The 23,945-nt window shown below is 37.7% G+C and overlaps 1 protein-coding gene across 1 annotated transcript; it reads right to left on the bottom strand.

Moving 5' to 3' along the window:
* Positions 1-387: 387 nt before the first annotated feature.
* SAAL1 (serum amyloid A-like 1) lies at positions 388-21,926 on the bottom strand. Its single transcript, XM_004683001.1, has 12 exons — positions 21,759-21,926; positions 19,712-19,825; positions 14,678-14,761; positions 10,969-11,048; positions 9,266-9,325; positions 9,058-9,173; positions 8,534-8,714; positions 6,147-6,229; positions 5,862-6,050; positions 3,065-3,261; positions 1,526-1,618; positions 388-538 (listed from the first exon to the last, which is right to left on the bottom strand). The coding sequence occupies exons 1-12, from the start codon at positions 21,879-21,881 to the stop codon at positions 446-448; spliced, it is 1,413 nt and encodes a 470-aa protein (XP_004683058.1). The 5' UTR covers positions 21,882-21,926; the 3' UTR covers positions 388-445.
* Positions 21,927-23,945: the final 2,019 nt, after the last annotated feature.

The following is a 23,945-nucleotide window of genomic DNA, read 5'->3' as shown; positions in this document are numbered from 1 at the left end:
GATACATAAAAGCTATAGCATTAAGCGCTTACAGTAGGCTTTTCTATTAGTGCAGCTGAGTGTGCTTGTAATGGCTACAAATACAAAATCCTCACAAAAAAATCAAATTATAAGAGCTATGAAGAAAATTCTAACCAATTCCTCAAATATTTTAAAAAGAAGCTCAATATCAGCTTATATTTTTTTCTTCACCTGAAAATGACAACCACACAATCGATACCCAAAAGGGAGGGTAAGGGGAGAATATGATGGTGGTAAATTCTAGAATCTGAAGCTAAACAAAAGTGAGGTAAGGTTAGGAGAGAGAGTGTGCATGAATGTAATACCAGACATCTATGGATTAACATAGCCTTTATCTGGTATTACCCATATGCCAATTTTCACTGCCAGTGAAAGTAAAGTTTATTTCTCAGGCAGAGGAAATTCTAAGATCCCAAATCAGTTTTTAAGTCTGAACCTTCAAACTGGGGAAGCTTTCTTCCAGGTCATCAGCAAGGGTTTTATCAACTTCACGCAGGATTTTAAGAAAGTCTTCCACCTGTGAGTCAAACAAAAGAATGAAAGAAACATAAATTAAGGAAAAGCTAGTTTTGATATTAATTCTTAAATATAAATGTTCCGTGGCTTCCAAATAGTCCAAGGGAAAGGAAATGTTGACTGATCCGCAAATGACAACAATATTTCTTAAACAGTTCTCTGAAATATAAAGGAAGTAACTAGTCCTTGCCACTGTTTTACTCTTAACTGGTATTTATCCTCTCACTGCTTCCCTTTAGGGGGAGCTTTATAATCACCCTCTTGGCTAATGTGTCCAAATACTCCTACATCACATATTTCATCTTCCTAAAAAGTTTCCGTTTAGAAGTAGGTATAATGGTAGCAAGTGTGATATAATATAAAGCATCATAAAACTCTACTAAGACTACCTATGAATCTTATTTTTGTTTAAAAGTATGCTATTTCGGGGCCCTCCCTGGTGGTGCAGCGGGTTAAAGCACAGCGCTGAGAATCTAAAGCCGCTTCAGCATGAGTTCGATTCCCGCCTGCCCCGGAGGTGACCACATGGCGTGGCAGACCTCTCCTGACCCACCCGCTGCTCCCCTCAGCAGTGTACCTCCATGATCTGCCTGTTCTGCTCCCCACTCTGTCTCTGGTGAAGCCTCTCACCCTCCACAACTCTGGCCTGTACCCCAGTTCTGTATGAATAAATAAATAAAATCTTAAAAAAAAAAATGTTTAAAAAAAAAAAGTATGCTATTTCGTAACAGAAAGAATTAAATTCAGTGTTGATTCTTTTAAAATACAAATGTATCAATGTTGCCTCAAAAAGTAAATACAGTAAAATTCACACTGCTAAGTAAGCTAGGCCAACAAATTATCCAATAGCCTCCTATCTGACAAATGCTCTTAGACTTGTATGCACTATCTTTGGAGAACTGACTCAAAGATCAAATGCTTATTACTCAAAAACATTTGATTTAGTAATGCTCCAAACTCAGTCCCCTGTACACTTACTCATACTCACCATGGGGCTATAGAAAGGAAGAAGATTGTGAAACGCACAGGTACACTTCTGTTTATTTAACTGGCCTTCCTTTAGTCCCTGAGCCACAGTCTCCTAAAACAACAAAACAAAAAGATATGTCAAAAAGGGAAGGTTTCTAAAACTGTATTTTGTTAATTAATACAAAACACACGTAATTCTGTACTGATCCTGTAGGCAATTCACATACCCCATGCTGAACATACCATTATTTCCCCTGTGTAACCTAAATATGTGCCCATTGCAGTCCTAACTTCAGTGGGGAATTTCCACACAACCACTCTGCTGGCCAACCCCAATACTGGGGATAGAGCCCACAACTTTCCTCCTCTGCTGCTCACCTGGCCCCTCCCCGCTAAGATATTTAATTCTATTCTACTAAGTATCCCTCATTACATCTCCTCTTTTCCACTTGCTGCTGAAAAAAATCCTTAGGAGCAACCCAATTTCCTCAAAATTAAGTCAAAATTCCATTAAACATGGCATGTAAGAGCTTTCATCAGATACCCCTGGTTAATTCTCAGCCCATCATCATCCTATATCCCTGCCACATAAAAATTAAATACATCTATGTCCCAAAAAAAAAAAGGCAGTAGCATACAATGAGAAAAACATTTGCAATGATATATAAAAAATAGAGTATTACCCAAGGAGTTCATACAAATATTCAAAATGGATGAGCTTATATATATACATATACAAATAAATGGAAAACATTCAACCACACTGAAAGTAAAATATACAAATCAAAATAAGGCACAATTTGTGATCTTTTGATATTACTTGTCATAAAAACTATAACACCCAAAAATATGGATCAAGCTATACCAACAATTTCCTATGTCAAAAACAGTCTGGCAACAGGTTATCACTATACCTCAGTAATCTTCATATTTATAATGTTGAACTCAGTAATCTTACTGAAAAACCTATGCTAAAGTAACCCCAAATCAGGAAAAGGGAAGCAGGACAATTTACCAGAATATCAAATCACCTTTAAAAAGGAAACATTCTTGCAAAAATCCAATGAATAGGCACAAGTATGGTTTTTCCTAAAACCATTATCAAGGGTATGCTAAAAGAAAGTTCATGGCAATAATCCTGAACATATTCAGGAAGAATATTACTTAAAACAAGTTTTCAGTAAATTCTGGCAACTGATTTTGGGGGGGGGGGGTAAAACTGCTAAATGGAAATTTTTTCAGTGAATTGAACTGAAGTCAAGAAAACTTTTACAGTATAATGTTAATTGAAAAGATCGGTCTATAAGAATTATATATATCAAGTTATAAGTATATGGAAACTACAAATATACCAAACTTCATTAACTGTTTATTTAAAAATATAAAATATAAACTTATGATGACAGGTTTGTTCCTTCTCTGTTTCCTGAAATTCTTATGGTTATACTTGTTCTATATTAGGGGGAAAAAAAAAACCCACAAAGCACTATCACAATACTAGCAATCAAAGTTGGAGTATTAACCAATCCATTCTTCTGCTTAAATTTTTTTTTCTTACCTTTGTTAATTCCTGAAAAATATTAGAAAGGAAGTCACATGAAATATCCTTTAAGATTTTCAAGTGAAAATCATCTTGGGTCATATCAGACTTTTTAGTTTCTTCTGTGTCAGAGTTTGCTGAGTTCTCTGGCTTCTTCTGACACTGTTCCAAATTTTGTAAGACACGAATCAGGCTATCAATTAGAGGGAGCTCTACTGTATAAATAAATCAAGAGGCATGAAATTACTTAAATTTGGTTTCTCATTCATTCATACTCTCTGAACACCTACTATTAGACACTATTTTAGATACTACAGATACAGAGGTAATCAAGATTATCAAGAACTCAGCCTTCAAACAGCTTATATTTTTATATTCTCAAAAATGCAAAAGAACAAAACATCATTTCACATTTCAGTAAGTTCTATAAAGAAATTAAAGTAATTAAGTAGCCGGCAGTGGAGGTTCTGTGAAGAGATGACACTCAGCTGAAAAGTAGGAAGTATCAATACAAAGGAAAACACTTTAGGTCGAGGAAACAAGTGCAAAAGACCCAAGTAGGAAATTTACAGGAGGTCTTCAGAACAAAAGGCCAGTGTGGCTTACACAGAGTGAGTGGGGCAGAAGGGCCCAGATGAGTTTGAGAGTTAGGCAGGAGTCCTACCGTGTAGGATCTTGGAGGCCAGAGAGAAAAGAATTAGAATTTTAAACTTTGTCCAAAAAACCTTAGCCAAATCTTTGAAATTTTATTTCAAAGATTTATTAAGTTAAAAAGAGTACAATTACTTAAAAGATGGATCAATCATTTTAATTAACCTATAACTTTTTAATAAACCTATAATAAAAACTGAACATAAAACTAAAGACACAGACTGAGAAACAGACAGACAGTCTGGCATGAACATGCCAAAAGGTATCACTCTGATTTCCTTTCTAACTCCATGATTTCTGGGTAGTAATTACAAATCCACAGAAAAAGCTTCCTATAACACTGAATCGGGATATTAATTGGAAAAAAAAATCTAACTTCACTTAATTTAACTAACTAAAAAACCCAACCAAACTTACATATATAAAAGTCATAGTTGAAAAAAACTGGCAATCAGGGAAATCTTATCCTGTAGTTTTCACCTCAGTGTCACCTCTTCAAAGTACTTCTGTTGTCTGCCTGGCTGTTCTACTATCTTCCCCTTGGATTTACTCCCACTCTTTTATCTGTGTCCCCAGCAAGTCTTCACTCCAACACCTAATACTTTACTTCACGAATTCCTTGCAGGCTACGTCAATCTACAGGATACCAGAATCTCTTTTCTCTTATTCCCCCCAACCCATCTGTAAAGCCTTGTTAAAGTTCAGAAAGGGTGAGGGAGCCAGGAGTTAATCAGTGGCACGGAGTAAGAAGAGCATTTCTACACTTTCTCATGCAATCATAACGGTCATTATTAAAAGTCGTGGAAGGTGGGGAAGATGTAAAACACCATCATATATCAAGAAAAAAATGTGTTCCTACTATTTCAAATAAAAACTATTTTTCAACAGAAAACATATATACAAGGTAGTTAGGATGTGCAGGAAAGACATTTTCCTTTTTTTCAGCTATCACCACCAAGAAACAAAGAAAATGAGCAACAAAAAAACAAACTTGGATAAAGCTAGGACACAAGGTAAGTGGGAAAAGTATCAAAAGCAGTATAAATCATCCAAGCAACATTGCTAGGTAACAAAACAAAATTTTAATAATTAAAACACTAGCGTTACTGATACATAAATAGAGCACTGGATCTACATAAAATACACAGACAAATTTAAAACAAAGTAATGATGGAATTTCAAATCAGTGTGGGGAAAACTATGACATTTATGTAGCCATATGGGGAAAAATTTGAGACTATCTCTCTTATGTTAGAACAGAATAAATTACAGAGGGATCAATAATTTAACTGCAATCATAAAAAACATTTTGTACCAGAGCATTTGTTTACTTTTTTTTTTTTTTGCATAGAAGAACTGGGGTGTGAGCCAGAGGTACTTGGTGTGAGTAGATTCACCAGAGACAGAGTGGGGAGCAGAACTGACAGATCCACTGAAGTACACTGCCAAGGGGCATAAGAGGCAAGACAGGAAAGGTGGCTGTGTCATGTGGGTCAGCACCCTGGCTGAGGATCACACTCAGGTAGTGGTGACAGTGCTGAGACTTAACTCGTAGGCCACCAAGGAGGCCCCATTTTATAAATGGAAAAAGTAGCCAAGAAAGCAGGACTTAAAAATATATATGAAAATGGTGACATCCTTGTTGGCTTTCTGCCTTTCCTAGGGACCTTGCATGACTGAGTTTCTGTTCCCTGGTCCCACACCCCCAGTCTGTCATAGCTAAAGTTATTTAAAATGGTGATTGAGACCATGGGATTGGAGTTACATGGATTTACCAGGTTTCACCCATGTATACAAAAGGTAGACATGATACTAATCTTTTTTTTCTCATAAAACAAAAATCATATCTTTATATACATTCATGTGAGAGGATAGTAACTATCTCTGGATGATAGGACTATAAGTACTATATTTCTTTTCTAAATGCCACAAATTTTTTTGCATTGAGCATATAATATTTTTGTTATCAGGTAATAAATGTACTTCAAAATGTGGGTAAGAGAAACCAAATGAACAACAACCCTGGGCTATAATATCTTAGTTTATGTCAGATAAGAGAAGGACAAGCAAGCTCTCTGAACAGAGAAGGGACCCAGCAGGTAGCCTGGGCTATCAAAATCTGTTAAGACTAGAACTTAATTTAGTGAAATAAAATGATACTTGCCATTTTCAATCTTTAGAGTCTCCTCTTCAACCTCTGAAGCATAGATGGAAAACAATACCGAAAAAACAGAGGCTAGCACTGTTTTCTGTTCTTGAAGTATGATTGGTGGATCATCAGACTGACAAAATTCATGGCAGGCCAGATCAAAAAGTAAATTCCAAGTGTCTTTTCCAGTATTAGGACACTGTACTTCATAAAGACAGCAAAGAAAGTAGCAATTTAAAAAATAGAAAACAATGTGATGAGTAACTATAGTGCTTCCCTATATAGTATATAACATTTTACCAATTGCTTGAATTCCATCATCCTCTGTGGTAAGCAGCTGTAAGATATGCATGTAAACATCAAGTCCCTCCAGATGTTCAGAACTAAATGTAAAAAGCAAAAGCACTGAATTACCAACTGAACGGTCTACAGCACTACAATCAATCTTTCAGTCAACAAATATTTGTCACTGGCCTATTCAATGTTCTATATGCTCAGGAAAAACAGAAAACAGGACAAAATCTGCATCTACCAGAGCTTACATTCTGTAAGGAGATAACAACAAAAAACAAGTATTATGTAATATAATCAACATACAGGGTAGGAAGTAAACGTTCTTTTTGGTTCTGTTCCATGAAAGCAATAATGCAGAAACTGCTAGGAGAATCTTCATCATCCTGGTTTACTTAAATAATCTGGACCAAAAAAATGACTGAGACTTTTTGAAAAAGTAATGCAATGCCCAGTGAAGCAAGCACTGACAATAACAATGTTCTACAACTTCATAGGCCATCCTAGTTGCCTAGCCAAGAATACTAAAATCACGTAAGTGTAAATGTTTTGTTAATAGTTTGGATTCCTAGACATTCACAATCCTAGTTCTTCAACCAAACATTTAAGTAAAAAGATAATGAGCAATTAAAAGATAGCTCAGAAAATATATTCTTAATACTATTTTCAGGCATTATGTCAGGGGCTACAAACCCAGAAAGGTACAGACACTGTCCCTCTACCTTCATAAAGTATATAGTGTAGAAGAGATGATAATTAAAGGGGTAATTACAATAAAGTGAGGTGACTGTAATGCTAGAGGAAGTCCAAAGTGCTAGAGGACCACACAGCAAGCAAACTTAATTTCACCTGGAGAGTCAGGGAAGGTACCATAAGAAAAATGATGTTTACAGACTAACCTGAATGGGCAAAGAAAAGATGGAGGTGAGGAAAGCCTTTACACACAAGAGAGCTTGGTTCAGTTGAAGAAATGAAGGAAATCTCAGATTGTAACACAGAGTACCAGGAAAGGGTCAGGAAAACGACAAAATTTTGCAAGCTGACCATAGATCTAAAGCATATAGCAGGGAAGAGGGAGAGAGGGGAGGGACGAGCACAAGGTACAATGGCGATGGTTTCACAGGTGCTGCGGCAGTGGGAGAATTAGGGGAGTTGTACCTGAGAGGAGAAATCAAATACTGTACAAAATAATTAAATTAAATTAAAATCTATCCTACTTAAGGGATGCGACTAAAGGGTCTGAACATGAAGTAAAATGTTCACTGTACATTTTGGAAAGATGACTCTGGAGTCTTAAGACTGGACAGATCTAGGAGCAATCTCAGGTAAGAAGAGAATGCTGCAGTTGTCCCAGTGAAAGACAGCTGCCAGGTAGTGGCAAGAATGGGATTCCAAAAAATGTCAGAAACCAGGCCTGGTGAATGACTGGCCATGGGCAAAGAGTAGAACAAGAAAGAATCAGTAATGGCTCCACAGTTCTTCCACATTACCCAAACAGGATAATGATTCCAAACAGGATAATGATTGCATTATTTACTTAGATTGTGAAAGCTGAAGAGTGGGCTTGGGGAAAAGATGAGTTTAATCCTCACTTAGATAAAGCACAGAAAATGAACTACCTTTAATGGGTTTTATTAAGCAGATCAATGCATAAATTTATTTTCTAGGGGCTAACAATAAACAGTTCCAATGACTTCAGTCGTCACCCAGACATCAGAGCTCTACAGTCTCACTTACCCAAGACTGGTATATATACACACATAAGGAGCAAGAAAACAGAGGGTGTCTAATGTTAATGTTAAACTGCAGAAGTTGTTAAATGTCCAAAAATATAAAGCACAGGGCCCTCCATGGTAGTGCAATAGGTGAAAGCATAGCACTCTGAAGCTAGCAGCCACATCAGCATGAATTCGATCCTCACCCAGGCTGCTGACCCACATGGCGCAGCAGACCTCTCCTGTCTTGCCCGCTGCTCCCTTCAGCAGTGTACTTTCAATCGGGCTGTTCTGCTCCCCACTCTGTCTCTGGTGAATTCTCTCACCACCCCTTAACCTCTGGCCTATACCCCGGTTCTGAGTGCATAAATAAATCAATCTTTAAAAAAAGAAAGTACAAGAAACCCTTTTCTATTTCATTTAAATTTCACAAAATTGAAGATTTTAAGATAGTAAGGGATAATGCTGAACAATAGCAGACAGCTACGTTATATTAGAATCATTATGATTCTTGTGAAGAGTGAACTCCTGTCACCACAAATAGCAGAACTGAATAAAACCTGACGAAGATCAGCTGTATGCTATTTATCTGTATGTAGAAAAGAAACTAGGAAGACTATCACTTAAATAAACAACTAGCAATTAGATTTTCCCTCATTTTGCACAAAAGAGGTCACCTACCGTATTTGTTTTGCAGCTTCAAGTACAGAAGGCACAATTCTAAACACTGGTCGCTCTTCAGAATCTTCTGGGGGTTGGTCCACAGGCTGACGAACCCCATTTGTAACCCATTCTAACATTAGTTTCTCATCCAAATCAAACAGCTTGTCTACAACTTCCCCAACTTTCACTAGCAAGTCAACTGCAGAAATTAAAACAGATGTTGATATCAGGAAAAAAAATTTTAAAGCAGTCAGGTTAATCAAAATTCCTAAAGCTATTATTCCAAGAAAGTCAAACCATACCAAAATATTACTTATTCCATAAGCAATTTGGTTAAGTCTGCTTGTCCTCCTTTATTTTAAGCAGTGGATTTATCAGTATCCAGGTAGTTTAAAAAGAAATGTTTTATCTTAAATTGAACTATTTTCTCATATCACAGTTAAGTCTTTTTTTCCCCCCAGTGACTTCCAGAAATAGCTACCTGGTTTTCTAACAATTAAATATTATCAGAAATATTTTTTCTAGATTTCTTGGTGACTTACCATTTGTTGAACTAGACATGATGAAGCAAATGCTATCATAAATAGCTGGATGTTCCCGGATTCTTTCAACCCAGACACTGGCCACCTCTGTCTGGGAAAGGCAGGTAAGCAGCAACCTACATGATAAATATGAGATTACCTCTTATTTCAAAAACAGTAAAGGAAATTCAAGCATGAAATGCTAACTCTACTCCCTTAGATTCCTTACCTGCTTGTCTCCAGCAGAGTAGGGGGGTCCGAATCATACAAACACTGCAATAATACCTGGCTACGCAAAAAAGGTAACACAAGTCACTTTTTACAATTTAAATATCAAAATAGAAATTTCATGTCATTCTTTAAACAACTGTGAAATTTAGAATATATAAAATCTGTAAGATACAACCCTAGACTTAATGAATAATTAGAAAACAAATACATCTCCAAGAAACAGGCCAATACTGCAACTCCTGAACCCTGGATATATATACCCTCCAATCACAATTCTAGCTCCCATCTAGAAATAACTATTATCCTCACTTTTCTAGCCATCATTGCATTGCTTTGCTGTGTATTTTATTATTTTTATTTTGACTTTGCACTGCATATGAAACTACTTTATTCATTCTTTCAAATCTTAGTCTGTTTGTCAATGCCATGTTTTTAAGATCTACCCATGTTGTTCCTACAGGTGTACAATGGTCGATTCAGTATATTCCACTGTATAAACAGAACACAATTTATTTTTTCCAGCCTACTACTGTTGGACATTTAGACTGATTCCAATCTGGGGCTATTTCAAGCACTACTCCTGTGATACCTCTGGTATGTGTGATGTCTTTTACCAAACACCTGTAAGGGACACTGCTGGACCACAGCATCTGCTCATCTTTCCACTTGACCGGGTAATATCCAACTGTTCTACAGTGGTTAAACAAATTTACATCCCATCAGCAATGTAAATTGTTCTATATTTATTTTAAGATAGGCATTTAATTGAATTGCAGGGCTTATTAACGTTACTCATGCTCAGGTTTTTGATACGGATCACTGGAGACCAGACATAACACTGAGTCATCGCTCCACAAATGACTCCGTTAACAAGGAATGAATGAATACCTTAAACACGGATTTTAAAACCCTCCACATCTGTAAAAAGCACTCCCTCTGCCTTAGAGAGCTAGTACTTGACCTCTGTGACAGGTCCTATAGCCCTAGTTAACAACTGCCTATGACATATTTCTTAACCTACCATCACAAAGTTCTTTGAGATTCTTATTGATAGCCATGAACCCTGACTAGAAAATGAAAACTCACAAAATATGTCATATAATTCCAGAGTGTTCTCACACCTCTTAAAGTAACCACTGAAGTTTCTACCGCTAAACGCCTTTTGCTCAAAACTTCCTGCAGGTAAAGAGAACTAGGGTCCAGAAATATACTCAGGTCCAGAACTAGGGAACCAGAAGCAAAAAAGCTTTTGAATCACAGAAGCAACCCTGCCTGTCACAAGCCCCACCTCCTGACCCAAGTCAGAGTTCTCAGGATGAACCTGGCCACTAAGTTCAGTTCATCTAGACTCTAGCTCTCTGAGCCTAAAGTGACCTGGACACTGGTCAAGATCCCCTGTCTCCAAACTTTGCCCCACCAGTTCTAATCCTCTCTAGCTTACCACTGCTGATCATGCAGTTCCCACTGCTACTGAAAAAGGAAACAGATCGAAATCCTGAATCATATCCATAAGTAAAGAGCATAAATAGGAAGTCCCTACCTACCATAATACACAACTAAGTTCCTAGAGGGTGTTCATCAGAAGGAAGAGGTAATACACCTCATAAAATTATTTTCCTGTCGCTTCTATATTAGGATTTCCTTACAGATATGAAATGGGAATCTATTTTTAAAAAACAGTTATTATGTAGCAAAACTTACCCAAGATTTTTATCACTGCTGATGGACACACATATCTCTTGGAAACAGGCCATATTACCTAAAATTCCCACACAGATTTCCTGCCAAATCAAATTTCACAGGTCACAGTGGCTCAGGTAAAAAACAAATAAATAAAACCTGAAAAAAAAACTTCTACTGACCCAAGTTTGGGAAGAGATGAAAAGAGGTAGCATATAGAAGTCTATTGCTTGAAATCTTGAAAACTTAATGGTATTTGAAAAGGGATAAAAGACTGACACAAGAAAAAGATCAAAGGCAGGCAAGTGCTATAGAAGAAGAAATCTTATGGGTAAATGGAGTCTTAAATAATTGGTAGGATTTAGGAATGTAAAGAAGACAGACATTCAAATGGATAAAGAATCAGCAAAGACAGGAAGGGACTAAAGTATAAGGCTAATAATACAGCAGACAATACAGAAATCAACCGGCTGTAGCACTAAGTAGGAGAACAGCATGAGATAAATAGAGCAAGTAAGGGCCCTGACTACCCTGACGAAGAGACTAGGCTTCCTCTAAGAAGCCATCTGAAGACATGAGGGCCCCCAAGAAGGGGAGCATTACACTGTAGCCTTATTCTCCAATTAATCTTTTCATGTTTTCCAGGTAAGTGCCATGGAATGTTACTGCTGGGTTACATTGTATTTCTATTTTTAGCTTTCTAAGGTATCTCTGCACCATTTTCCCTAAATGCTGTACCAACTGACATTCACACCAACAGCATACACATTCTTTTTCTCTACATCCTTACCAACAAATGTTGTTTCCAGTTTTTTTGACATAGTCTATTCTCACAAGAATAGTCTATTTTCACAAATACCTCATGTTAATTTTGATTTGCATATCCCTTGTGAGGCTGAATTTTTTTTTAACGTGCCCATTTGCCACCTGTATGTCTTCTTTGAAGAAGTGTCTATTCAAGTCCCCAATCCTATTTTTTCAATTAGGTTGTTTATTTTTTTGTTGTTTTTGAAGTATATGAGTTCTTAATATTTTGAATATTAACCTCTGGTCAGATATATGATATACAAATATCCAGTAAGTTATTTATTGTTTTGTAATAACGGACAGTAGATTTTATCATTTTTGTGGAGGTTTCTTTCACTATACAAATGCTTCATATAGTCCCACTTATTTTTGCTTTTACTTTCTTTGCCATTGGTCTGGTCCCCAAAGACATCTCTGTGGCTAATGTCCAGAAATGCATCACCAATGTTTCCTTCTATATATTTCATGATATTTCATGGCTTGAGATGATATATATATATACATACACATTTACTCCATTTTGACTTATTTTTTGTGTATAGTGTCAAATAATGATCTTGTTTGATTATCTGACTGTTGATATCAAGTGGTTTGACACCATTTGCTGAAAAGGCTTTCCTTTCTCCATTATTTGGTTTGAAGTCAGGGAGCAAGATACTGTCTTGGCATCCATGGAATGAATGATTCTCTTAATGAACTGTTGGAAATCAATTTCCCAAGGTTTTATTGAGCATTATTTGCATTTATGTTAATCAGAGGTATCAGTGTACAGTTTTCCTTTTTAGTGTGATCCTTGCATGATTGGAGGATCAGGATAATGCTGGCCTTATAAAATGTGTTTTGAGATCATTCTTCCCTCTTTAATCTTTTGAAAGAATCTGAAAAAGACAGTAATTGTGTATTCTACAAAAGTTTAGCAGAATTCACAAGTGAATTCTGCTAAATGAAGTCTCTTGGGGAGACTTCTGATTATTATTTCAATTTCTGTATTTGTATTTCAGTCTATATCTTTCTGGATCAGCCTTGGAAGTCAACGAGTTTGCTAAAAACTAAGATTTCCAAGTTCTATCTCAGAGGTACTGGTCAGAATCTACAGGGTAGGGCTGGGAAACTACTGTTTATCAACTACACCATGTGACTTTCATAATCAAATAAGTGTGGTAATCACGGAGTTAGAACTTAAGAAATTTGGGTTGGAAAATCCAGCTTGCAAGTAGAGGATATGTGGAGATGTGGCACAGAATCATAAAGGAGGTCAAGCTTGATACAACACACAGATTTGTAAAGAGGGGAAATGTTCACTAGGAAAATGAATATAAAGAGGAAAGGCTATGTTGAAGCTTGAAAGCATGTGTTGCTGGTGATTCTAACCTGTGGCCAAGGCTCAGAAGCACTGCTGTAGACAGGCTATGGCTGACAAGCATAGTTAATGATGTAACTATTTCTTTAAATGTACCATCCCCATATAGGCTTATTTTCTTTACATACTAATCAAATGAATCAACATGTTTAAGTTACAAAAATCCAAGAGAAAATCATATAACTGTCAAATCTTTACATTAATATAACAAAGCAAGAAAAAAGTGGTTCATTGTTCGGCAGGAACAAATTCAGATGGGACATTTTACTACATAAAATTTTAATTCAAATTGAATTTGTAAAAATATATTACAGAATTCTCACTTCTTATTTTCAAAGAAAAATAGGCTAATACTGTAGTGATTATACAGAAGTTTGGACAAGCTAAGTTTAAACTCCAATTCCATTCTCTCCCAGTTGCACAACCTTAGATAAATTTCTTAACATGAGATTTAGTTCTTCTATTTATAAAGTGGAGATAAATGCCTATTCATAGAGTCATAGAGAGTACTGAAACCAAATACATGATAAATAACAAGCAGTAACTTATAATAATTATAGTTAATATATGACCTACTAATCACCCACAAAATGCACAGCACATGCAACCTAAATGGTATCTGACCACAGCACACTGTACAGAACACAGATAAAGACTAAAATAAGAAGCAAAGAGAGATAATTCTGGGAGAGTTGCTACCAGCAATGGCAACTGAGAGTTTATTCAATGGGGAAGGCCTGGGAAAGAAAGTACCACTTTGGGTCATAAATGTAAATAGTGAGAGGGCAGGGAAGGCATACAAGCAAAGGCACAGCGCAATCACGGTAAGCTGAGGAGTAGGCAGGGCTGGCTAGATTAGAAGGAGCATCTGGAGGGCAGATTGCATGCTGGCAGATGAGTTAGGTTCAGATTATAGAAAGTCTTGAGTAACAGACTGAGTTTAGAGTGATGGTTTTTAAGCAATGGAGGATTTTATAAGTAAAAAGAGCACTGAATTGAGAAAGGGGAAGTCCAGGGACTGTTTCCTGGTCTGCCTCATATTAGACTTCAGTTATTCCTATCTAGTTTCCACAGCTGTTAAATGAAAGTATTAATCTCCCTGGACCATCCCAGATATAAAATTCAGTGACTCTAACAATTTTAAATACAGTATTACCTAGTACCTAGTATGTTTGATAAAGACTTGCAGACTGATGTGTAGCCAGTAAGAAAATTAATGACAGATTATCCAGCATTATCTGTTATTATTCCAGAGAGGAGGTCTTAGAAATATATACACTTGGGCCCTTCCTGGTTGCACGATGGGTTAGAGTGCAGCACTATGAAACTGTCTGCAGCCACTGCAGCATGAGTTCGATCCCCGGTCAGGGAAGTGATCCACATGGCATGGCAGACCCTGCTGCTCCCCTCAGCAGTGTATTTCACCAGATCTGCCTGTTCTGCTCCCCACTCTGTTTCTGGTGAGTCCTCTCATCCCTGCACCTCTGGCCTGTACTCCAGTTCTTATGCATAGGTAGATAAATCTTTAAAAAAAGAAAGAAAGAAAGAAATACATATACTTACTCTTAATCGAGGACATCTGGATTTGGCCAATACTCCCATAAATATGTCAGATGCATTAAATTCTTTGAGAAATAAAGCCACATCCTGAAAATAAAGATAATTTTAACTTAGGTGCTCGCTATTCCTCTTTAAACCCATTTTAAAAAAATCACATACACCTCCTTTAGGCATAAGGAAAAAAAAACCCTTATTGTTGGGATTTTTTTTATTGGCCAAAGGCACCTTTAAATTTTTTTTGTTTTTTGTTCCCACCCCATTGGGCCATTTCCTTACCCAATTCAAACTTGTTTTTCCAAGGGTTTTTCTTTTTTTTTTTGTTTTGATTTTTTTTCCCCCATTGTTTTTTTTAAATTGGTTGGATTTTCATTAACACAAAACACATTTGTTGAGTGTCAGGTATTATGCTTGAAGCTAGGGATATGAAAAAAGTAACATTTGTAATTACTATTTTCTAAGAACTTAAAATATGATAGGGAAACAGGTCAAACTTATACTGTCCCAAAAACCTCATGCCCAAAATCAGGATGTATTTTTTCAAAATCTTCAAGAGAAAAAAAATTTTGATTGCAATGTAAATGTGGCAGCTACAAACCTCCTTCCTAGAGTCTGCCCAGTCCAAACTACTGGGGCACCCCACCCAAGTCAAAGAACTGGAGTGGACATGTGACCCTATCTCACTAGGAATGTGGGCCCCAAAACTAAGTCATGTAGCTATGGAGATATGCCCTGTAAAATATTTAAATGAAACTAAATGTCTGGCTGTTTAATTGCCTCAGACTTCTATCAAATTTGAGGAGTATATCTGTGACAGCTAACCTTAAAACACAGGTTATGTGATAATGCAGTTCAATATGTATACTAGCAAGCACCCTGGAGGTGCCCCAGAGAGAGAGAAATAATCCTCAAAAGCTGAAATTGAGGTAAACCTGTTGATTGAGAGGCAACTTCTACTTACTAAGAGACAGTGGTCAGAGAAACAGTATTTCCAAAGATACACTCCAAATTTAAAGTCATAGCAACAGGTGCCTTCCATACTTAGTGATCAGACTATTTATTATATGACCGACTCTTTGCAATGTGAAGGTACTTACTTATTTAATAACCGTTAACATTTTCCTGGAGTAGCAAGGGATGGATGGCAGAACAATATCAACACCAACAGTAATAATAGCAATTAATATTGTTGTATTAAATATTAACTGCCAGGCACATGGAAGAGGTATGCATACTAAATCACTTACTTTTCAAAACAACCTATAAAGGAGCTATTATTAGCCCCACTATACTAATAAATTGAGGTTTTAAAAAGTTAAGCAGCCTGCATAAGATTATTTAATCAGTAGGAGAACAGAGCCAGGATTTAAGCATGACTGAAGGCCATGGTCTTAAATCAGCACACTACACTACCTCTCAGGTCTTCTGTCATTCATTCTTCACCAAACATTTATTGAAAAAGTCAAGTAATAGGTAGGCATTGCTTTATTTCAGCCTATATTTGAGATAAAGTCTCAATCCCAGTGGTGAATAAATAATAAACATGTAAGTAACTAAACTACATCGTTTTTTTTCTTCAATATCCAAAAGGGCAGGTTTATTGCAAGGATTCTTGCACAGACACAAGCGGCAGAGAGAGCTGCATGTGAAAGAAGCAGGTTTGTTGGAAGAGATGCCTGCACAGGCACAGGCAGCCAGTCTTGTGAGGAGAGCTGCCCTACACTGCATCACTTCTAAGTGCTACAAGAAAACAAACAAGATAGTGTATGCTACAAGTCAAGCTAAGGGGAGCCACTTAAGATATATCCGAGAAGATATCTCTGAAGAGGTGACATTGGCTTTTAAAAGAAAAAAAAAAAACCTATCAGAGGACATAGAGGTCCAAAACAATCACTAAATAGCAAGATAAGTGTTACACAACAACACAATGTTCAACAGAATGAAAATTCCGCGTGGAGTGTCTGGGAGGCATCACAGATGAGGTGACATTTAAGCTGGGCTGGAGGTCATTCCAGGTTGAAAGCAGCATGAAAGAGCATAAATGCATGAAGTTGCAGGAAATATCTTTGAGTCCTTGATGCTTGAAGTCAGCATTGATGACTCAAACACTGAGTCATGTCTGAACACAGACTTGTCAAAGCAACTTTGTACCAGCGATAACGAAACAGCTCAACTGTCTAGAGGTATTTCAAGAGATACCGTGAGAGGGTGAAGAGGAGGCCAAGGAACTCAACGCTTCCCCTGCACCAACAATTTCAAACACCAGTTGTTTTACGTGTTTTATATTTAAGGATCATGCTAAGATTTCATTTGAAAAACAGGTTCTACTTCTTTTTTTAAAAAAATGTTTTTAACCACAGCCTTTCAACTGTCAGGTAGAACAATACTCTCTACCAATCTGGACTAACATACACACCATACTACAACAACAGAATATATATTCTTTTTAAGTGACCATGGACCATTTACCAAGAAAGACCACATTGTGGGTCATGAAGCAGTCTCAAACACTGAAAAGATTTCAGAGTATTCACTGCAGTAACAAAAAGATACCTAAAAATTTCCAAATGTTTGAAATCTAAATAACTTATAAACCAAAGGAAAACTAGAAACTGCTCTAGCTAACTGAAGTTAAACACAACATACCAGAGGTTGTGGGACACTACTTAGCAATATTCAGAGGAAACTGTATCTTGTTAAAAGCCTCAGCTTCTACTGGAATATATTAGACAAAGATCAAAATAAGTAAGCAGAAGATAGGAAAGAATAAAGACCAAAATGGAAGTCAATGAAATAGAAAGCAATAAAATAACAGAGAATCAGACTCAAGGTGACTTTTTGTGATGATCAATAAATTGTAAAACTTTTAGTCAGCCTGATGAAAGAAAAAAAAGACAGGAGACACAAATTACTAATATCAGGAATGAGAGACAATATACTATGCTGTACCATCATAAATCTTAAAGGGATAATAACACTGTGAACAACTTTATGCCACTATTTAACAGCTTAAATGAAATAGATAAATCCCAGAAGTTCACCAACTACCAAAGTAACCTGAAAAATCAAGTATTTACTACTAAAGGAATTGCATTTACAGTTTTGCCCACAATATACTACAACAACCAAATGGTGAATTTTATAGTAGAAACTTGTATCTCAAAAACTATTATCTTCTAAGTTCTGATGAATTCTACCAACTATTAAGAAAGAAGTAATATCAATTCTACACAAACTCTCCCTGATAAGTGAAGAGAGAAAGCTTTCCAATCTGTGAAGAGAGTGTAATTATTTTGGTAGCAAAAGGACGTTGTTTCATGAACACTGATAGTTTCTAAACAAAAGTCTAGTGACTTGAAAAATTACTCAATGCAATTCACCATATTTTTAAAGTAAAAAAAAAAAAAAAAAGCAATCATCTCAATAGATATTTTTGTTTTCAAAAGCATGATAAAATCCAAAATCCATTCCTGATATAAACTCGAGGCACAGGGACAGAAGGGAAACTTGTCAGTCTGCAGCTACATCATACTTAGTGACAGAAGCAAGGCTATGCTCACAGTCAGGAAAGAAGAAAAAGCTGTCCTTTCTCATCACTTCTGGTCAACATCATACTGGGGGCTCACGTTAAAGAAAATGTGCAAGAAAAAGAAATAAAGCAATTCAGATTGAAAATGAAAATCAATGTAAAACACAAAATACTCAGAACCAACCTGACACAAGAGGTGAAAACCTATATACTAAAAACTGGACAATTTTGCTGATAGGACCTAAAGAAGTCCTAAATAAATGGGGAGCTATAATTTGTTCACAGGTCAAAAGACAGACTGTCATTAATTTGTCAGTTTTTCTGCCAAAAGATCTATAAATTCAACTAAATCCCAGTCAAAATTCTAGCAAGTTTTTTGTAGAATTTAACAAGAGGATTCTAAAATTAATATGATAATACAAATTATGTTATTTCCTTTGTTTGTAGGACAATCAAAACAACTTTGAAAAAGAACATAGTTGAGGATTAATACCACCTAATTTCAAGAGTATAAAGTTACCATAATTGAAACAATGTATAGCCAGATGACAGCCACTTCCTCAATGTGTAGCTAAAACTTTTTGGTAAAAAATACAGAATTACACAAAATTAAATTCTAATCATTTCTTATAATCTCTTCTCCCTTATCTCCTCCCTGTGATTAACTGCCTAAAAATTTATTTATTTTCTTACATCATTAATTTTTAGGCAGTATTTGATTTCTCCCCTCAGGGGTAATGTAGCCCCTGTAGTAAAACATGAATGATTCCTAAAATAATAACGATGAATGAAAGAGCAAGACTTGCCAAAAGAAAATATAATCATCATTTATATAAAACTTAAATGCAAAGTACCCTGAAGTGACATAAATCCAAGCCAAGGTTGCCCAGGAAAGGAACTTTTGGGGGTGACAGATATGTTCTCTCCCTTTGATATGGAAATGGTATCATGCATTGATTTTTCAAATTGTATACTTTTAATATGTGCAGTTTTTTATGTCAATTATACTCAAAATTATACATAGGTCTTGGTGTCAATTATACCTCAACGATGGTGTTTTAAACAAATGGTTGAAGACAATGACTATCTATTAGCAGCTTTCAAGACAAAAGAATAAAAGTAAATATCTTTTAAGAAAAAGACATTTTAGGTGACAATATGGAGGAGAGAGGTAAGAGACAAAAACAAGAATTTTAACTAAAAATCTACTCAAAAGGCTAAGAAGCACAATGAGAAAATATGTAAATCAAATCTCTTTTCAACTCTTACTTACCTGCAAAATAAGGTACTCCCTATATCCCTATAATATCTATGAAAATACTTTCACACTATAGAATAAAACGCAGATGTCTGGCACTTAAAAGTTCCTGAGACTTCAATCCCTGTGCCATATACAGGAGTTATAAGAGACACTAAAGTCTTTTCCCCGCGACTTAAGGATTGCACCTTTATAAAAAATCCATTCACCACCTTCTTACCCTACCCTTTTCAATTTCCCTTCACTCCCATACCTCATCCATTGACATATCCCATACTCTGCAAATTTCATTCTCCATTTCTTCATCAAGTTCCGTCTGTTGTTCCTCATCATCTGAGCTGGATTTGTTATTTTCAGGGGTAACAAGCTTCAGAAACAAAAAGGAAGAAAAGAGATGAATAAATGCTCTCCCCAATAGCCCCCAAGGAAAATTATCCCATAATCACATGGGAGTCACAAGGATGCTACCTTGAAGTATCTTCTCTTGCAAATACTTTGTTTGTGTTTTTAAAGTAGTACCCTCAGTAGATGCAGGCATTCAATATTCATGGAATAAATACTGCAGCTAGGCATTGGGGTAGAAACACAAATGAGTAAGATGGGATCTCTGGATTTCAAGCAGTTTACTACCTAGTAGGAAAAACACCTGTAAATTGATAATCACAATAGACAAGGCCAAGTGATCAAACTAAACTGTAAAGAGTTGCTAGAGCAAAACCAATGGACCAATGACCACTGGGAAAACTTCTCTTAGGAGGTGATATTTAAGCTACATCCCTAGGGGATAATAGGCATTTGTCATATGAAGGGAAGAAAAAAGTGCAAGTTTAGAGTTAAGAAAAGACTGAGCACTACAACCACTATGGAAAACTGTTTGGAGGTTCCTCAAACTGCTTAACATGGAGCTTCCCTACCACCCAGCAACCCCACTCCTAGGTATCTACTCAAAAGACACAAGAACACTGATTCAAAAAGATACCTGCACCCCCATCTTATTGCTGCTTTATTTAGAATTGGAAAAACATGGAAGCAGCCCAAATGCCCAAAAGTAAATGACAGGATTAAAAAGATATGGTACATATATACAATGGAATATTCCTCAGCAACCAAAAAAAAGAAACACATGTCTTTTGCAGCAACTTGGATGGAGCTGGAAAAGATCATGCTTAGTGAGATAAGCCAGAAAGAGAAAGAAAAATACCGGATGGTTTCGCTCATAGCAGAAGTATAATGGACCAGGCGAGAAAATAATAAGAATGATGAACAGTCATATACCAGAGACATTTTGTGGGGGTGGAGTGGGGAATGGGATCAAAAGGTGGGGGGAAGGGAAGTGCACCGGACTATGGTGATGGCACAAGGGTGACTGGGTGATGGGGAAACCACGGGGATTACAATTGAGATGAAAAAAAATGTACAAAATGATGTAAAAATAAACTATTATATTATTAATTTATTTTTTCCTGTAGGCAATGAGACCTACAAGGAGCTTCCATGAGCCGAATTTTGGTGGATTTTTTTGTTTGTTTTTTTTTTCCCCCCAAGGAGAATTACGCTGGCATTTGTGTATATGGCAACTGTGTGGATGATGGACTGGAAAGGAGGAAATTTTCAAGTGGGAAAAATCACTTAAGGAAACATAGTGAGGAGAGAATAAAATTCGTATTTATTGAGAGCCTCCCTTATGGCAAACACCACGTTAATCACCTACCCCCACCTTTATAATCTTATTTAACCTACGCAATAACTCTACACCATCTTCCCACTTTATAAAAATTTAAAAAGTCAAGGCTCTGGACAGTTAAATGAACTGTCCAGTCACGCAACTAGTAAGTCCCCGATTTTAGTATAAGAGCCCCAAGACTCCAAATTCATCATTTACTCTACAACAACAAAAAAAAAAAAAAAAAAAAACCTCACGAAATAGATAAATTATGACTTAGGAAACTACAGTGGGGAGAGGAAGCAAAGATCCTAACAATGTATTTGCATGATCATGTCTTTGGAAATTCTGCGAAAGTAAAATCTTTTAATAGCCAGTACCCCAGCATCCCTGCATCCCTGACACTGTTACTTCCCTTTGGGCTGAGGCACTGGGAGTGGGTCCCCGCAGTTTGGGGGCCGCGGAGGAGGTCAGGACGCAAGCATAGGGTCCTCTCCCCCCACCCCACCCACCCAGCCCAGGCGGGCCTAGAACAGAACAGGGCGGAGGCTGGAGGCTCTCGGGGCAACGAGGGGCTGGCAGAGGCAACGGGGTTAGGGGTCCGGGGGAAACCCACGTGGGGCGCGAGTTTCCGCACCTGGATGAGCCCGCTAAGGACGCCGAAGAGCCAGTGCTTGCTGTAGACCGTGCTCCCTATGCAATCTCCGGAGGCCTCGTCCTCCTCCCGACTGGGGGGCGGCGGCGATGGGTTACGGTCCATGATTTGGCCGCCACTGTCGCGCAGGAGCCGCGCCGGAAGCCGCCGGAGGAGGCGAGAGGCCTGCCAGCAGGAAGAGTGCCCCGCACGACTCCTGCCACAGCGCCCCCTGCTGCCCAGTGTCGTGCCGGCCTGAGTGCGCACCCAATAACTCCCATCAGGGTCAGGTAGCTGGTGACTTAAACTCCCATTCCATTCTACCGGGAACCTGGGCGCCGTCGTATTCATAATTATTATGTGCTACCCTCACCGAATCAGTTATGTCTTCGCTCCAGAAGCTCTTAGAAGGGGCAGGAAGGGTATGAGAAGGGACACGGAACTGAACTGTGTCTGGGGTACTGACCTGAATCTCCAGACGGTGAGAACGCTGATCTCCAGGAAACGTTGTGTTTTATAAAGACATCAGTAGGTGCTCACCCCTCTCAACTGTGGCTGGAATCCTGGGAAAGACAAAGGTAAGAATGTCAGTATTATAACTCCCTGTATTTTCAGTTCTGTTTCTTTCCCTTTATCCCCCGGTTATTTACCCTCAAAAGGCCTATGACCATCCAGTGACAACCAAGCAAAGGGAAAAGTGATGGTGGAATGTGATGGTGGAATGTTTCAGTGGACAAAGTCAGAGGCATTAATTGCTTGCAGTTAAAATATTTATTTTTCCAGATTTTACAAAGACAGTTGACTATGAACATTTTTCTAGAGCCTCTCCCAGGCCTTAGAAGGACCCAAGAGAAGAATCCTTGAAGAGCAAGTTTCACAAACTTCATGGTAAATGTGACCTTGCCAGCATCATGCAGGGTGATTCTCTGTGTGCTGCAGTGTCGCACAAATTGTATGTATCTCTGGCACACCCTCTAATGGCTCCCAATCATTGTGCCAACAAAAATGTCCCCAGCAATATGAAAAGCTTGAGTGGAGGTTAGGGTTGGGTGTACAATGGCATCCCTGTTGCAGACCTCTCTGTATTCCAAACTGAAAAGTTTGGGAAGGAACTATGAAAAAGCCATTTTTTTTTAAATATTATATTTCTTTCTCATTAAGTTTTTTTTTTTTTAAAGATTTATTTATTTGTGCATACAGAACGTGGGTACAGGCCAGCGGCTCAGGGGCGGCGAGAGGCTTCACCAGAGACAGAGTGGGAAGCAGAACAGGCAGACCTACGAAAATACACTGCCGAGGGGAGCAGTGGGCGGGTCAGGAGAGGTCTGCCACGCCATGTGGTCACCTCCGGGGCAGGCGGGGATCGAACTCATGCAGAAGTGGCTTCAGCTTCTCAGTGCTGCGCTTTAACCCGCTGCGCCACCAGGGAGGGCCGGAAAAGCCATTTTATAAGGAAATAGCTACAACCCTCCCTAGTTGCCCAACAGGTTAGTACGCAGCACTGCAAGCTGGTCACAGCCTCTTCAGTTGAGTCGGTCCCCGCGTCCCCGCAGGAGGTGAACCACATGGTGAGGCAGGCCCCTACTGTCTTACTCACTGGTCCCCTCAGCAGTGTGCTTTGTCAGTCTGCCTGTTCTGTTCCCCACTCTGTCTCTGATGAAGCCTCTCACTGCCTCTGGCCTGTACCCCAGTTCTGTATGCAAAATAAATTATTTTTTTTAAAAAAGGAAATAGCTACATACCTCTTTCTACAATCCCTCTAATGCAAAATGTAATCTCCAAATAATTGCATGTTTTTTTTCTGCCTGTCATTTTCTGTGCACCCCCCATATAGATTGACATCATAGACTTGTGAGAATCAATTGTGGTGGTACATGGTGTACATTAATTGAAGGAATCACTAAGTAAAGTAATATATGCAACAGTGTTTTATAAGCTATCAATTTTAATACAAATGTTAGTGATAATGAATGGTTGAGAATGTTGAGTCTATTTAAACATGAGGCTCCACAAGTATTCACATGATTACATCACCCACCACACACAAAAGCTGAACTCAACAGATTAAAGACTTGGATGTAAGACCTGAAAGCACAAAATATATGGAAATAAAATAGGCACAATATTCCAAGATATTTTTCGTTGGCTTCAGTTAATGTCTGTGTGAATTTGACTCCAATAACAAGGAAA

This window comes from Condylura cristata, unplaced genomic scaffold (genome assembly GCF_000260355.1).
Source record: "Condylura cristata isolate star-nosed mole 26May11 unplaced genomic scaffold, ConCri1.0 scaffold00015, whole genome shotgun sequence".
Taxonomy (NCBI): domain Eukaryota; kingdom Metazoa; phylum Chordata; class Mammalia; order Eulipotyphla; family Talpidae; genus Condylura; species Condylura cristata.
This window is presented reverse-complemented; position numbering and strand designations above follow the sequence as displayed.